The sequence below is a fragment of the Stylophora pistillata genome, chromosome 1 (genome assembly GCF_964205215.1).
Source record: "Stylophora pistillata chromosome 1, jaStyPist1.2, whole genome shotgun sequence".
Classification (NCBI taxonomy): Eukaryota; Metazoa; Cnidaria; class Anthozoa; order Scleractinia; family Pocilloporidae; genus Stylophora; species Stylophora pistillata.
In genome coordinates, this window is record NC_142519.1 from 8,963,146 (window position 1) to 8,980,552 (window position 17,407).

The window sequence follows — 17,407 nt, forward strand, 5'->3', positions numbered from 1 at the left end:
AATGTATGCAGCCGTTGAGTAAATAAACGCAGAAGTGATTTAGTAGCTTGCGAAAGCGTGAAGGAGTAAGGAAGCCTTTGCGGAAGCGAGAGAAAGCGCTGATTGAATTCTAGCTACTAGTTCAGAGGTGAAAAAAAGTACTTCACAGTACAGTACGGCAGGAAGAGGTAAGCAAGAAGTGATCATCTTTCCAACGGAAAAATTGTTCGTAACTTTGGATGATAAAGCTTGATCGTTATTGCAAAGTGCTGCTGTTTCGTTTTCAAAGCAACGTAACAAGCTTGAAGGAATCTGTTAATCACTAACTGCGGCAAGATTTCCGTATAACCGCCCATACTTCATTATGCATACGATATTCGTGGATAAAAGAAAACAGTGGCAAAACAACAGATTACCTTTAGGACGTCGGCTTTGTTTTTTATTGGTATGGGGTTATACGAAAATCTTTCCCTAACTGCTGGGTGAGTCGATGTCCACGAACGCTGGAAGTCCGGGTAATCTTGTTCCGTATAGTGAGGCCTTCCAAAGGCCAATAACACCGACTTAGGGTCCCAGGCGAATTCTCTGACGTGTGCTAAGTGACAGAAAAGTGTCTAACTTCCGCAGCAAACATCAACACGGTGATAACTAATTCATGAAGTTGGAATGTCTTAAATTATATACCAGTAATAACAAATAGGGAAAAAGCTATAGAGGTCGTTATTTACAACAATCGATACAAATAAATCAGCAATTATTGTTCAATAATTTTATCGATTTTTAAATTACCACAGCACTATCAATATTTCGGATTTCGTTGAATTGAAATGTTGCAATTGATGATTTCCGCCCAAAAGGGTTGCCTTTAATTGCGATCAGAGTGACAGCATATTTCCTTGCAATAAATAATGGTGAATCATTAAGAGCATGAGAGAAAAGGAAATTATCGCCAAACTAAGAAGTTTTGATTATTAAACAAATTCTCATCGTTGCTGTCAAAGGAAATGTATAGAGCGGAGCAGGGGGAACACGGATGCTAAAATTAGCGGTGGATTAAGGATGAAGGCACATTTAGATTTTTCTTATTATATTTTTTCTTTTATGATTTTAAGGTAAACATGGAGTTAAGGATCTTTTGGTTGCATGTTGTTCTGATTTTCTTACCCTCACTGACGTCAAAATCAGCCAGGGGTGTTGATAAAGCTTTAGACATGGTAAGGAATGAGATAGCGGATCATCAAGCTGATGCTAATGAGATTATAGACTTCTTAACAAAAGGACCAGGAAAGCATCAAGTTTATAACAGACTTGCAACATTTGTTGATACGTTTGGCAGTCGAGTTGCAGGCTCTGCCAATCTGGAGCATGCTATAGATTATATGTTAAATGAGCTGAAAGAGGACAAACTTGATAATGTACATGGTGAAGAAGTGAATGTAACACACTGGGTGCGTGGTAAGGAATCAGCCCAAATGATTATGCCAAGGAATCACTCTATGGCCCTGCTTGGCCTGGGAGGTAGTGTTGGTACTCCACCTGAAGGTATTACTGCGGAAGTTTTGGTGGTGAGCTCATTTGATGAACTTCATGCCAAGGCCTCAGAGGTATGTGGTAAATCTTTCCCTGTAGTGACAAAAAAGGAACACTCTATGGTGGCCAATTTACAGTAACAACTCCAAATTATCTCATGATGTGACACCACAGTTTCTTTGGGATCTTACTCCCCCCCCCCCCCTATTTTTTTAAACAGTTTTGTCAAATATTCAAAAGGAAGCAGGCAGGACCTACTAATAAAAGGGTGGTTCACTTAGCTTGTCAAGGACTTTGATCTGGAATTTCAGGGCAAATGCTATCTTGTTTCTTCATCAGGAAAAAACAAGCGTTTCTCTCCTGATGAAGGCATGAGTAGTCCAGTGGTCACTGCGCTGGACTCTGGGTCGGTTTGCCCGGGTTCAAGTCCTGGCTGGGGCATGATGTTGTGTCGTTAAGCGAGATGCTTCACTCACACTGCTTCGTCTTCTCAGATAAGACATAAAGCCGTAGGTCCTGTCTCCTGCCGGGTTAGGGGTAGGAGACGTTAATTTTCCATGCACAAGATTACAGTGTAGTGGATGTCCTCTCCGGGGTGGGATGGGTGGGAAGGTGTGATCACTACATGGACTGAAGCGGCTGCCAGAGGCGCCTGATAAAAATGCTGACGTCCGATCTCAATCTTACCATACTGTTAAGCGCAACTGAATATATCCACGTAGAAGTCTGCGCTATATAAATGTAAATGTAATTTCTTTTTCTCCTTGCCCTTATTCTCTCCCAGGTTTCCTCTGGTATCTGAAGTTTCAGTTATTAAAAAGTCATGGAAAACTACAATATTCTCCTGGACATGGAATACACTTAAAATTATGGGATAAAGAGGAATGGCTGTCTTGTGAAGGCTGCTTCTATGTTAACTAAATACTTCACTTACAGTACTTGTATTTGCATTAGAGCAAATTCTAGGAGCACAGATGAGACATTCTTAAGTAACAAACTATATATTCCTAAAAGAATATATTAAATAAAAATCAACTCTTTCCTCTCTTTCTGTTTTCATGATTGTATCTTAATTGTGGTTAATTTTTTTTCCTCAACAGGCTAAGGGTAAAATTGTGGTTTTTAATGAGAAGTGGATTCGTTATGGGAAGACAGTGGCTTATCGAGATAACGCTGCTGTTGAGGTGGCCAAAGTTGGTGGTCTTGCCTCCCTTATCCGTTCTGTGACTCCATTTTCTATCAACAGTCCTCATACTGGCTGGCAGTATTATCAAAAAGGTAAACTTATATATACCCATATTATCTCTCCATCTCTATTGACATATTTGCTGAGCCAATTTTTTACAGTTATCACACTAGTCTTTTTTGCAGGGGTATGTGCAGGACATTATGCTAAACAAAAGCTGCAGTTGAGACTCTGAGAGAACTAAGTCAGATGAGTTTCTGCAAGATCAAATTTTAATTTTTCAAAATCACAAAGGTAAATTTTTGAAACTTCAAGCCTCTTCATCTTGGCATTGACTGAATCAAGAATAATTTGGATATATCAACAAAGTTGAAATGGTAAATTGGCCACCGTAACGATTACAAAAGCTGACATTTCGAGCATTGGCCCTTCATTGGAGCGAAATCAAGAATAAGTTGAAAATGGAACAGAAAGGAATCCCTTTGGGTCACTTGGCTTTAAAAAAATTGAAATTACTGATTGGACTGAAGAAGCATTACTAGTTGTACTAAAATAACAGATACCTCTAATTAGGGCAATCAGAGTTACAGGCTGGAGATATTTTTATTGGCAGCTAATTTTTATTGGAAGCAGGCTATTTGGCATGCCCATTCATTTAATTTTCTAATAATATCATATTCATAGGAGTAAAGAAAATCCCCACAGCCTGTATAACAATAGAAGATGCAGAAATGATGGCAAGGATGGCAGCAAGAGGAACAAAAATAGTAGTCAACTTGAAAATGGAAGCCCAAAACTTGCCACCAGTGGTTTCAAGGAACACAGTTGCTGAGATAGAAGGCAGTGTGTATCCAGAACAGGTATCTGCTTTTCACAGGAGTCATTTTTTTCCTTAGGGTTATTTGTAGAGGGGCCTGGGTAGATAATACTATCCATTGGCCAAATCACTGTCCAGTGGGTAAGTGTAAACAAAACAGACTGCGCTATCCACTAGATAGAGATTTATGCGATGGATATCTTTATCCTCTTTTTAAGCAGCAGGGGCCTGATTGTCAATTATGGCTGAATCTAATCAGTGTTCATCCATTTTCGATGTCTTCTTATCTGGTCATTTAGGTGGTTCTTGTCAGTGGTCATTTAGACAGCTGGGATGTTGGTCAAGGTGCAATGGATGATGGGGGAGGTGCATTCATTTCCTGGCAAGCACTGTCAGTTATTCGACAGTTAGGTCTCAAACCAAAGCGCACGATGCGGATGGTGCTATGGACAGGAGAAGAGGAGGGTCTTCTTGGAGCAGAACAGTACTACATTCGTCACAAAGAAAATGCAGGAAATTTCAGCTTGGTGATGGAGTCTGACATTGGAACTTTCAAGCCTGTAGGGATAGCCTTTAAAGGCAGCAAAAATGCATCTGTTGTAATGGAGGAAGTGATGCAGCTCTTGAAGCCAATTAATGTTACTAATCTGAAAGTTACTAACGTTGGTGGGGATATCACCTTCTGGATTGAAGAAGGGGTACCAGGTGGTAGCTTGGACAATGAAAATAGTAAGTACTTCTATTTTCACCACTCAAATGGTGACACCATGACTGTACAGGACCCTGATGACATGGACCTGTGTGCTGCAGTGTGGACTGTTGTGGCTTACACTGTTGCCAATCTAGATGAAATGCTGCCTCGAAACTAGTAACAACAGAAGTATGATTACCAAGGTAGCTCTCTTTCATTTTCAGTGTTGTGAAAAGTCTCAGTAAGTTATTACTTTTTAATGTACACAATGACTAGCCCAAGGCACATATTACACTATGCAGATGTAATTATTTTTTTAACAATATAATTTAGTTTGAGATGAGATGAATATTAAGGTGGGAATTGAGAAGCAGGGAACAATTAGCTGTCGTGATCTATACCTTCAAGACAGGAGAACATTTTTTTTATTTCTATCGCATGCTTTTCACCAAACAGGAAAGTTCATTGGAATTTGATTCATGTAGTTGAAGCATATTTTTTTTTAACATAAGTGGATACTACTATAGACTGATGCCCCATTCACACCAAAGTTTAAACATGTTTGAAAGCTGTTTTTTGAATTTGATTAACAGTTTTTTCTTCATAGAAACTGTTTAAATTGATGTTTGTCAATGTCAAATGCAGAACTTTGAAAATACAGGTTTGCCATTACTTGGATCCTATTGGAAATTTGTGTTTAAGTTCTCTTAACATGATTTAACTAAGCAAGTTTTGCTGGTGTGAAAGTGCATTATGTTAAGTTGACTCCTTGTACTTGCAGGTTTTTAAAAAACTAAGGTAGGGAAATATTTCACTGCATACTCTTAATGGTCCTCTGTACAGGGAAAGAAAAAAAAAAGTCTTACAGGCATTGCAATCCTATTCCACAGCTCCTTAGGATAACTTAAAAATTCCTGGATGAGGAGAATTCCTAAGAGCTCTACTAAGTAGTTATTATGGCACACTAGCACCCTAGCTGGGATAATCGTCAGCTTAAGGTGATGATTCCCCTAGTTAAAGTAAAACCACTGTCATTGTTTTCAAACCTACTCTACTCCCCTTCAGGGAAGAGAGGCCAAAAGTATTTCCTTTGTTTCTATCTCACTGTCATTGTTCCAAATGTCAAAGTCCAATTAACCTGCTTTTGGGGGCTTTGACTCCAGAGCTGAAGTTAATTAACCCCCGAGGGGGAGATCCTCTTTGGACTTAACAAACATCTAGGGTTCTTGTATCTACAAAGTCTTGGAAACTTGCCTTTAGCTGGGACCATCATACTTTCAAAATTTTTAGGAAGATATTTTGTATTTGATAGAATTTTTAAAAATAAAAGAATTCTTTTTTACAGAAATTACTAATGGTGATTTTTAAACTGCCCAGGGGTAACGAAGGGGGGCATAATGAGAATTTCGGTTTTGCGGATTTAGCTATTTTTCAAATCAGCTTTTCGGTTTTGGTGTTCAGTACGGTTTGCGAATTTTCTGTTTTGTAAGCATTTAAATAAATAAATTCGTCTTTATTAAAAAATCATCCGATAAAATTACATATCTGATGTTACAATAAAAATATATATTGATGGGAAAAATTACAGTGTTAATGCTGGGCCTGACGATGGATTTCCTTCGAATGTTTACAATATAGTCTTTGTACCTTGGAAGTAGGCTTTTTAATGGATGGTCATCATGTTTGAGGTTATAAAAAAGGCGTCCGTCGCTTTCTTTTCAAAAACCTTTGTATAACAGTAAGTTCGGAAACACTTGCAGCATAAACTGAAAGACCGTATAAGAACTTAGGGATCACAATTGAATTAAAAAGGTGGTCTATTTCGTCTTGTGTATATCCTTCTTGACGTAGGCTTCTGATGACAAATAATAATTGGTTCTCGGTTTTCGTCAAAAATATTACCAGTTTCCGGATTTGGTATCCGAGGTGGTTTGCGGTTTTTCCTATTCGGGTTCTGGTCTGAGCGGCGATTATACACCTCAACTGATCTCCAACAGCCGTTAAACTTCTCTATTCTCCTCATGATACCACTGTATCGGCTCGATTAGATTCTGATAACTTGGATGTAAAAATTTATCGGCTTTGACGGTTTTACATGCGGTTATCGGTTTTGGTCGATTTTTTTTTTTTTTGGTTTTGCGGTTTTGGATGAATTTTTTTTTTTTTTTTTGCGGTTTTTCGGTGTCTAATAGACCTCAATAGTATGCCCCCCTCGGTAATTAACGTGAACAAGAAAACCTATGCTTCTAAAAAGTTTTTAAATTCTTCTGCTTTCACTGAGAACCCCATGGAACTTAACTTGAGAACGCAAAAACGTAACCGAACAGCAGGGAGCAAAAGGGCTGTCGGGTCAATAAGGCAGACCCAACTCTTTTAGTGCGGAAACTATTGCTTGCGTTTGGTGAAATAATCCGCCTCGTGATCTTTCACGTATCGTTTCATTAGGTAATATTAGAAGAGAAAACCGTTTTGTTAACATTTAGTCCACTACATATGATGCACGATCCTCGCAGTAGATAGCGCTATTTAAGCAATAGCGAAAATCAGACCTGAAAAAAAAAATAATAATAATAATAATATGGCCTGTACAGGATGCGAACCACTGACCTCTGCGATACTAGTGCAGCGCTCTAGCAATTGAGCTAACAAGCCAAATGGGAGCAGGCCGTACAAAAATATATGAAAATATACCGCAGTACAAAATGATATATGAACTTCATATATTTCATTGTATCTCAATTAGTCCACTGTTGCGTTTTTGTAAATTTCGACGTTATTGTTCCTTCTATAAAGTCGTTTTATTTAATTAAAGGATATTTTAAATAACATTGCCAAGGAAAGGCTAGCTTTTTCTTACTTAGAGGGCATTTGTAGCTAATCCTTTCAACGCTTGGACGAACTTTAAGCTTTAAGGTAATTTCCCTGTATTTCGACTATCTAAACAATAGCCTCTATTTAGCGCGAAAAGATATAAGGGTATTTGGTCGCGGACATTATCTGTTCCGTGATGTGAAGAGTTTTCTCAGAGCGAAGCTCGATGTAGGAAAACCGTGATCTTCGAGGAAGAGGTCCAAAGCCCAAATATACGAGCATACTTTTGTGGCTTTTACGTTTATTATCCTTCAAATTATTGTATTATGATGAAGAGCTATATATTACATTATCCTTATCATATTATTATGTATGGCATATGATATGCACATCACACACAACTATACTTACATACATTCACGCGCGCTCACAGGTTATTATGTAATCGTGGGATAGATCTTCATGATCCGACTGTTGGCCAGTATGCGGGCTAATAATGTCCGCGGCTGAGAGATTGTCCTAAGAATGAAGCTTTGGCCGAGAAGCAAAGCTTCGAGGGAAATGTGAAATTTTGAGGAAAATCTCTCAGCCGCGGACATCATCAACCGACATGCCAGCGGCAGCAGGCCAGAAAGGTGTTCATCTTAGTTAATAATTCAACGCCAGCGTTGATATGATGGCGAAGGCTTTTTTTTTTTTTTACCAGCTTTTTAATATCATTTTCACTAGACTCTAAAAAACGAGCTTGGTTTTAGTTTGTGTAAAATATGTTGGCTTTTTTTCCGATGGCATTGTTTCTTTCCGAGGGAAATAATCGAACAAATATCGACGTAGATGAGGGTTATTTATCTGATAAATAAACCCGCTTCAGGCGGCTGGTATGTACGTCGGCTGATAATACCCGGAGCTTAGATATTATCCGAGAAATTAAAATTTGGCCGAGAAGCGAAGTTTCGAAGGTAAATGTGAAATTCTGAGGACTTTTCCTCAGCCGATGATATAATCCGATATACCAGCAGGCAAGAGGGAAGATTATTTATTTTATAACCCTCCCTTGATTTGTTTTCAGATAGGAGATTGCTTGATGAGTTTTAGTCAGAACTCTTCAAGACGCCCTCGAAAATCTTTATAAAATCCAATGCATTTTCCTATATCATCAGGTCTCTCCGACTATACAGGCATTTCCTAAGAATAACAATCTCACACCTTTGACTCGAAAAAGTTATCCGGCACGTCAGCCGACAGGTTTACGCCATGGCTGACCTGATTGTACAGTGTTGACCTTATCCATGGTTCTTTTTCTTGGAATTACAGGTCGAGATGGAGCTAGGGACCGTTTTCCTATGTTTTGCTTGTTTTGTCTCACCACAATTCTCACTAGTGTCGGCTAGGGGTGTTAATAAGACCTTAGACATGGTAAGGAATGAGATATCCGATCATCAAGTTGAAGCGAACAAAATCATGGACTTCTTAATAAAAGGACCAGGAAAGCATCAGGTTTACAACAGACTTGCAACATTTGTTGATACGTTTGGCAGTCGAGTCGCAGGCTCTGCCAATCTGGAGCATGCTATAGATTACATGCTAAATGAGCTGAAAGAGGACAAACTTGATAATGTACATGGTGAAGAAGTGAATGTAACACACTGGGTGCGTGGTAAGGAATCAGCCCAAATGATTATGCCAAGGAATCACTCTCTGGCCCTGCTTGGCTTGGGAGGTAGTGTGGGTACTCCGCCTGAAGGTATTACTGCGGAAGTTTTGGTGGTGAGCTCATTTGATGAACTTCATGCCAAGGCCTCAGAGGTACACGGTACACCGTACACTATAATGTAGTTTGACAAAAGCAAACGGCGCTGACAGATCACTTTTCATTAAAAGTTTCAGTATTTCAAATTAATATCCCTGCCTTCAAAAAGGAGAGTTGCGATTTTTCTCCATATCAGCCCTCAATTTAAGACTACTACTCGCTCGTTCCAGCCTAACCTCATGGCTAAACCCCTGGACTTGTATGAAGTGATAAGGAATTATGCATGTAACTCTCCTTTTATGTGATGCCAGTCCACTCTTAAATACGTACCTTCTACATCTGGTTGGGTTTCACTTATACCTATTCAGACTCTTAGACGGAGAGACAAAATTTTGTGAGAACCGACTAGGCCTCATCCGGAAAACAGTGAGCTCGTTCAAACCTGAAAGCCCCCATGACTTCCACAGAAGATGACAATATGCGTTTGTCTGGTGCCACCAAGAAGAACTGTCAAACTTCGTGATGAGAGTGTCAAAATTCATGGGTGATCATATCCTCCAACCAAAATGCTTTTCATGATTTTGGGCTGAAGGGGTAGCCCGCTGGTTTTTCCCTCTGAATTTAACTACCAAAGAAAAAATCTTCAAGTCACCTTAAAAATGCCAAAGTCAACCAAATGGGGTAACGATGGCACTTTTTCATTTCCCAGGTATTTATGTAGTATGTAATTTTTTCCTCGCAGGCTAAGGGTAAAATTGTGGTTTTTAATGAGAAGTGGATTAGTTATGGGAAGACAGTGGTTTATCGAGTATATGGCGCTGCAGAGGTGGCCAAAGTTGGTGGTCTTGCCTCCCTTATCCGTTCTGTGACTCCATTTTCTATCAACAGTCCTCATACTGGCTGGCAAGAATACGAAGAAGGTATACTATACCCACGTTACCTAACTATCTTTCGCCTGTCGGTGTGTCATCAACCATGTAATAAGATTTAACATTAAAAGTCAGGATTTAATAGTTGACGGTCTATTCAACGGTGCCTTCAAGAAGCATCAATAGTTTTACCAAACAGATACCCGCAATCAGGGCGAGTAGAGTTACAGGTTGAAGATTTTATTACTGGCTGTTTATTCCCACAAGAAACAGGCAATATAAGTAAACAGTAGCCTTCCGAGAGAACGGTGAGCTTCGAGGAACAGTTAAGGTCGAAGGAGAAATATACGAGCATATTATCGCGCCAAATAGGGGCTATTGTGTTTACTATCCTTCCAATACTTTGCGACGCGCGGGAAATAATGTTAAGGAACAGTCCAGGGAAGGTACGTTTTCTCCTAAGGGGGGGGGGGAAGGGCTGAGGCCTCAGAGGGGAGGTTTATCAGTGAAAGTGAGCAACAAAAGGGGAGGGTCAAACCTCTCTGTAAGCTCTTCAGACGGGAGGGTCATACCTCTTTGTAAGCTCTTCGAGGGAAGGGTCATACCTCTTTGTAAGCTCTTCAGGGGGAGGGTCATACCTCTTTGTAAGCTCTTCAAGAGGAGGGTCATATCTTTTTGTAAGCTCTTCAAGGGGAGGGTCATACCTCTTTGTAAGCTCTTCAAGGGGAGGGTCATGTCTCTTCGTAAGCTCTTCAAGGGGAGGGTCATACCTCTTTGTAAGCTCTTCAAGGGGAGGGTCATACCTCTTTGTAAGCTCTTCAAGGGGAGGGTCATACCTCTTTGTAAGCTCTTCAAGGGGTCATACTTCTTTGTAAGCTCTTCAAGGGGAGGGTCAGACTCCTTTTCGACAATTTTTTAATGAGGATTTTTGTGATGTTGCTTTCTATTTTACATACAGATTAAGTTTTTCTTTTCATCTACTTTGATTTAATTTGGTTTTTATCATAGGTGGTAGGTTACATTTCTACATGTAAGTTTTACCATGGCACATAGTTTTCTCGGAGGACTCATGTCCTTTTCCGTCCGTATCGAGACCTACCAGACTCAGGTATTGTTTCTTCAGCTTTGTGCTCCTGTTGACTATCCCCTGATTGATCTCCTGTAGTTCTGAAGAGTTACTACTAGATGCATCAAATTATTATTCGCTATTACTTTTATAACACTCAAAGGTTATATTCCATATTCAAATTTCAGCCATGAAACTTAAATATCCCACACTGATTGCAAGCATTTTCTTGTTTCAGCTCACAACTTTCAATATCGAGATTTATTATCCAACTACACTTCGTAGAGTACAAATAACGCCATAGACGAGTACAAATATCACGCGGTAGTTACTCTAGAGTACCGGTTAAACAGGTTTTCTCGCATCGCGGAAGCAAAGAATTGGATTGTAGTTACGAAAAAAAAATGGCGAACAACTTGAATTATATTTCCCGCGACCAAGAGTAAGAATGGCTGGCAAATGTAAATCCAAGTTTATTAGATGAATTAAACGAAGAAAAACAGCTAGACGACCAGGAAATTTCTTCATTTATTGAAGAAAATAGAAACAGCAACGCGACAACGCGCCAATTCCGTTCCGCTTCGCATACTTCTGTCACGCACTCCCCGTAAATGAACATCCGGGAAATTCGCCCGCACTGAAATGATAGTTTGGCGTGTTAAATAATAAATAACTTATTAGACGTTTTGTTGTGTAGTATCGCTGAGTATTTTTACTCGTTATTTGTGTTTTGACTCACCCTACGGGCTCGTCGAAATACGGCACAACTCGTAAAAATACTCAGCGATACTACACAACAAAACGTCTAATAAGATATATATATTTATATTCAAACATTTTGCGTTCACAGGCGAAATGTTCTGAGGTTTCTACGGTATGGAACATACCACGTAACAGTGAGGAAGGGTTGCACTTTTGTCAGTCACCTAGAGGTGGTGGTCAGGAGATTTTCTATTCAAACGCAAAGGACCACTCTTTTTTCGGAAAAAAAATACCAAAATTCCTCAGTCCTCCCCCCCCCCCCCCACCCTGCTGGCAGAGGCGTTTATTAGTTGACTTCCCCTACGGTCCACGTAAAAATAAAGTCCTCTGCGCTCGGCCTATTAAATCTTCTTGGAGCATGCGCGGCCTGTTGCTTAGAAACAAATTAGTTCCCGTTAGTACTCGGCCAACTTTGAACTTCCGGTGAGGTGATTGTGGGCTCATACTTGGTCTTGCTATATAGCTAAATAGAATGCGTGCGCATAAAAACGTGTTTAAAACAGGTTCTGACCGGTTTTGCAAATCAGATTATCCACAAACTTGGATAATTCCCAGGCGCATGTTCGAAGAAGATTTAACAGACCGAGCGCAGAGGACTTTATTTTTACGTGGACTGTAGGGGAAGTTAACAAATAAATGCCTCTGCCAGCAGGGTACGCCCCCCCTCACCCCAAGAAAAAAAGTACCTTCCCTTACCGTTTCATCCATGGGATGGTCACTTTTCACTTTTCTATGATCAATCAGGTTATAGACAATGCAAAATTGTGGTCAATTTGTGTTTTACAACAACATTGAAATGTTTATGCGAGCTGAATGCACCAAAGTTTTTTGAAAAGTTAAGCGCGCGTAACATGATCAATCTTTGCCTTGTTATCTGGTTTAACTGAAATTGCGTTATGTAATGACTTCTACAATGAATTACTCTACTAGTAAAAAATGGTTGACAATAGACTCTGTTACCCTGGATCGTTTTTTATTGCCCACTTAGTTGTACTTTTTGTGCCTTTTGCTCCGGCATCGGCAAGTATTTCTACGAGGTTACCCGTCTTTCAACTTTGCGGACCGAGAACCGAATTTTTATTTCTAAAGATTTTCCTCTGCTTTTTCTTCCATCACGACAGGTTCTTCTTCAAAAATTTCTCAAACTATTCCGTTCTTAAATTCAGAAGTCTGTTAATGTCCATATCTCAGAAATTTGCAATTGTTTTTACGAGATAAATTTCAGCTCCGACCGACGAGGATTTCCAAGCATGGCATTACATAATGTGCCATTTTTATCATCAATAACCTTATGGACAGTAATTCTTGTCCAATGAGCGCGCGAGAATTTCTACCGTTATTGTAACAGTATTGACATCTTGTTTGAAAGGAGTGAAGAAAATCCCCACAGCCTGTATAACAATAGAAGATGCAGAAATGATGGCAAGGATGGCAGCAAGAGGAACAAAAATAGTTGTCAACTTGAAAATGGCAGCCCAAAATTTGCCGCCTGTAATTTCAAGGAACACTGTTGCTGAAATAAAAGGAAGCGTGTATCCAGAACAGGTGAGTGCTTTTGGTTACTTAAAATCTTGCCAGTCCTTTTCTTCTAGGATGTGAAAATTAGCTCCGATCCAGCTCTGTTTGGTATTTTTACTTCTTCTTCGCCTTTTAAGAGACTATCTTTCTAAATGTTTCATCATTTTTTCTTTTTGCTCTTCAGTACTTTTTCCGTCTGCAAGTTATTCTCTAGGCTGCTAATCTAAATCTAAGACCTCTGGTCGTTAAAAACATCCCTAGCTTTGTAAATTTTGTTTGAAAATATTATGCCCACCCGGTCCTACCCCGGCAGCCAGATCATTCAAGCGAAAAGAGCTCTAGTGAACAGTATCGTTCAAAAGACAAAATTCAATTCAGGGTGTTCACTGGCTTGAGTGATATCAGAATTCCCAGGCCGATACGAAGAGTTTCCCTGCTCAATTTTGATGGCTAAAGCTACTTATTTCTATCCGGACGAGGAGAACATTATCTTGTTACGTTTCTCTTATCTACGGTAGCTCTCAAGGGCCATCCACCTACAAAAATTTTCACCACTTTATCGCGCGAAAAGTTTTGCTAAGTCCATTCATTCAAAAAATTTGCAATTAACATTATCGCGCGATAAAACAACTTATTGCGCGATAGAACACTGTATCGCGCGATAGAACAACTTATCGTGCGATAGAACACTTTATCGCGCGATAGAACAACTTATCGCGCAATAGAACACTGTATCGCGCGATAAATATATCTTATTAACCAAGCGCGAGGGCCGTACTGGGAGAATATCGGCCCGAGGTCTTGACAGTACGGATCGAGCGCAGCGAGGTCCGTACAATAAAGACCGAGGGTCGATATTCTTCCAGTACGGTCCCGAGCAAGCTTGGTTAATAAAAGATTTATTATACGACTGAAGTTCAAAGGGACACAAATGTGATATCATTCGGGACCATTCGGGACAGTGCCCGGTCCAATACTTAGAGAATATTGGACCGGCAATAGAGCATTTTGATTGGTTGATTTTAGTTATTGGCCCTCTGACTGCCCGAGTCGTGTAATAAAACAACTTATCGCACGATAGAACAACTTATCGCGCGATAGAACAACTTATCGCGCGATAGAACACTCTATCGCGCGATAGAACAACTTATCGCGCGATATAACAACTTATCGCGCGATAGAACAACTTATCGCGCGATAGAACAACTTATCGCGCGATACAACACTCTATCGCGCGACAGAACACTCTATCGCGCGATAGAACACTCTATCGCGCGATAGAACAACTTATCCCGCGATAGATAATATCATTGCGCGGTAATTTTATTACTAGCTCTCATGGCCCCACGACCATTAGCACGTGGTCACATCCATAGCAAGATGGCGGACCAAGTTTCGAAGGTGCATGAGTAATTGTCCAAGAAATAAAGACTTTTATTCTTGATTTTTGAGCAAGAGACGGTAATCTTTGGGTTAAATTAAATCATATTTCTATAGACCACTTTCATAAATGGCTGCCGGATTAATATTCTTCTGTTTAAATTTAAATTAGCTAGCCTTTCTGGCTTCGTTCTCCAGGACAAAATTCAAAAGAATACATCATCTCAAGCGAGGCCAGAAAGGCTAATTTAAATTTAAACAAAAGAATATTAATCCGGCAGCCATTTATGAAAGTGGTCAATGCTTTCTTAGCAAGTGGGGTTAAAGATCTGAGAGGATTCTCCAAACTCTGATATAACGTCAAAACACGCCCAAGTACGATATTGAACACAGCAATGTTCCTTGTGTTTTTCCTACCGACTATTTTGTACAACGATTGAAACCTTGATTCATATTCAGCAAAGGTTCAAAATGAAAGTATGAATTTTTCTTTACAACAAAGTTTCAATTCTTAATCCATGCCATCCATTTTCCTACCTTTATTTAAATATTTTATTACAATTTTAATTCTGTTTATTACAATTTAATGGTTCAGATACAACAAATAAAGTTATAAAGTAAAAGCGAAGAGAAAAGAAACGCCATAGGGATAATCCGTAAAGGAGTCCAGGACCCCATATGAAAACAGATCACCAAGTTAAATATGTCAGTTAATAGTTACGAGATCAAATTTCCCTCAGACCAAGAGTCTCGTTGGTCGAAATTAAACCAGATTTTCGCATTAGCAAAAGCTTTATTCGATAATATGTCAATACGGCTTCTTCAGCTCTTCAAGATTCTCTTGATCACAAAAAAAACAAAAAAAACTACTTCAATCGGTTTGTTTGGCAATCCGGGGCTGTAATTCATGTGCTAGTTTAAAAACGTATCTGTACACCTTATATTCCTGAACAATCTTTCACCTTATACACCTTATATAGTTTAAAAACGTATCCCTACACTTTATATTCATAAACAATCTTTCAAATATAGAGCAATAAAGTCCCTCTCAGATCTTTAACCCCACTTACTAAGATAGCATAGAAATATAATTTAATTTAACCCAAAGATTACCGTCTCTTGGTCAAAAATCAAGAATAAAAGTCTTTATTTCTTGGACAATTACTCACCTTCTAAACTTGGTCCGCCATCTTGCTATGGATGTGGCCACGTGCTAATAGTCGTGGGGCCATGGGAGCTAGTAATAAAATTATCGCCCGATAATATTATCTATCGCGGAATAAGCTGTTCTATCGCGCGTTAAGTTGTTCTATCGCGCGATAAGTTGTTCTATCGCGCGATAAGTTGTTCTATCGCGCGATATAGTGTTCTATCGCGCGATAAGTTGTTTTATCGCGCGATACAGTGTACTATCGCGCGATAAGTTGTTCTATCGCGCGATAAGTTTTTCTATCGCGCGATACAGTCTTCTTTCGCACGATAAGTTGTTCTATCGCGCGATAATGTTGATTGCAAATGTTTTGAATGAATGGACTTAGCAAAACTTATCACGCGATAAAGTCATGAAAATTTTTGTAGGTGGATGGCCCTTGAGAGCCACCGTACTAATCTCCTGATAATAATTTAATAATGAAAACTTGGGATAATACAACGATCATGTCTTTTTCTCTTGACTTTCAGATGGTTCTTGTTGGCGGTCATTTAGACAGCTGGGATGTCGGTCAAGGCGCAATGGATGATGGGGGAGGTGCATTCATTTCCTGGCAAGCACTGTCAGTAGTTCGACAATTAGGCCTCAAACCGAAACGTACCTTACGCATGGTGCTATGGACAGGAGAAGAAGAGAAGGTCCTCGGAGGAGACCAGTACTTTAATCGTCACAAGGAAAATGCAGGAAACTTCAGCTTGGTGATAGAGTCTGATTATGGAACATTTAAACCTTTAGGGATTGTCTTTCACGGCAGTGAAAAAGCAGTAGCTGTTATGAAGGAGGTAGTAAGACTTTTGAAGCCAATTAACGCCACCAATGTCAGAGCTGTTGTTCCTAATGAGGATATCGGCCTTTGGGTCCGACATGGGGTACCAGGTGGAGGCTTGGACAACGAAAACAGTAAATACTTCTATTTTCACCACTCAAATGGTGACACCATGACTGTACAGGACCCTGATGACATGGACCTGTGTGCTGCAGTGTGGACTGTTGTGGCTTACACTATTGCCGATCTAGATGAAATGCTGCCACGAGATTAACGCTTGTAGAGACTGACTTTTACGCGGATTCTCAATACTCCTTTTTACAGTTGTGAGCTTGGTGGCCAAGCCTTTGAACAGGAGTGAGGCATTTAGGGTGACCTTGTTATGATAGAGATGTTGCTACTTTTCAAATGCAAATTACTTTGTTATTATGCAAACTAGATACAGGTCTCTATCACAACAGGGTCACTTTTAGCCTCACTCCTGTTCAAAGGCTTGACCACCAAGCCCACAACTGTACAAGGGACTATTTATGTATTAGTTTCCAATCTAGCAATTAGCTCAGGACACAAGCTCTGAAAACAGATTTCAACCAAGCGCGTTTATAACTTAGCAAATACGACTTTTATCAATGATTTAAAATCATAATTTGCTTGGATTATTTAGAGAGATGAAGGTCAGTAAGGAAGGGGGAGATATCATTTGACATGCATGGTTCTTATTGCCTTGAATTCATAAAAATGTGTATGGAAATTTTCAAGTATATTTTTTTGACGGCAAAACTTTTATCTATAAAGAAAATGATTAGGTCTGGGGAAGTTCAGTTTTGGGATAGATCTGTATTTCTCATGGAGGACTAACCTTAATGTCGAATTTTGGATCGTGCAAGGCGACGTGACAAGTATCAATGATCGACTCCCATAGATTCGCTAAGCCTGATAATTCATGTACTTCTGACAGTACTGTGTTCAAGGTCTCGAAGTCGTGGCTAAGTGGACTGACTTTGTTTGGCTTACTGGGAAACTGAGTGGGTTCACACCAGCACAAATATTGCAACTTGAATTGCCCAACTTA

At 39.7% G+C, this 17,407-nt stretch overlaps 2 protein-coding genes across 2 annotated transcripts; both read left to right on the top strand.

Annotated features, from left to right (window-relative positions):
- On the top strand, window positions 1-5,551 carry LOC111326749 (carboxypeptidase Q). Its single transcript, XM_022930824.2, has 5 exons — window positions 1-167; window positions 1,092-1,583; window positions 2,610-2,787; window positions 3,380-3,555; window positions 3,812-5,551. The coding sequence occupies exons 2-5, from the start codon at window positions 1,098-1,100 to the stop codon at window positions 4,379-4,381; spliced, it is 1,410 nt and encodes a 469-aa protein (XP_022786559.1). The 5' UTR covers window positions 1-167; window positions 1,092-1,097; the 3' UTR covers window positions 4,382-5,551.
- Window positions 5,552-6,063: 512 nt separating this feature from the next.
- On the top strand, window positions 6,064-17,086 carry LOC111326715 (carboxypeptidase Q). The gene is made up of 4 exons (XM_022930771.2): window positions 6,064-8,820; window positions 9,507-9,684; window positions 12,831-13,006; window positions 16,040-17,086. The coding sequence occupies exons 1-4, from the start codon at window positions 8,335-8,337 to the stop codon at window positions 16,607-16,609; spliced, it is 1,410 nt and encodes a 469-aa protein (XP_022786506.2). The 5' UTR covers window positions 6,064-8,334; the 3' UTR covers window positions 16,610-17,086.
- Window positions 17,087-17,407: the final 321 nt, after the last annotated feature.

Coding starts and splice junctions, on each gene's coding strand:
- LOC111326749 (XM_022930824.2), top strand. CDS start 1,098: ATGGAGTTAAGGATCTTTTGGTTGCATGTTGTTCTGATTTTCTTACCC. Junction 1,584..2,609: donor TTCATGCCAAGGCCTCAGAG/GTATGTGGTAAA, acceptor TTTCCTCAACAG/GCTAAGGGTAAAATTGTGGT. Junction 2,788..3,379: donor CTGGCAGTATTATCAAAAAG/GTAAACTTATAT, acceptor TCATATTCATAG/GAGTAAAGAAAATCCCCACA.
- LOC111326715 (XM_022930771.2), top strand. CDS start 8,335: ATGGAGCTAGGGACCGTTTTCCTATGTTTTGCTTGTTTTGTCTCACCA. Junction 8,821..9,506: donor TTCATGCCAAGGCCTCAGAG/GTACACGGTACA, acceptor TTTTCCTCGCAG/GCTAAGGGTAAAATTGTGGT. Junction 13,007..16,039: donor GAAGCGTGTATCCAGAACAG/GTGAGTGCTTTT, acceptor CTTGACTTTCAG/ATGGTTCTTGTTGGCGGTCA.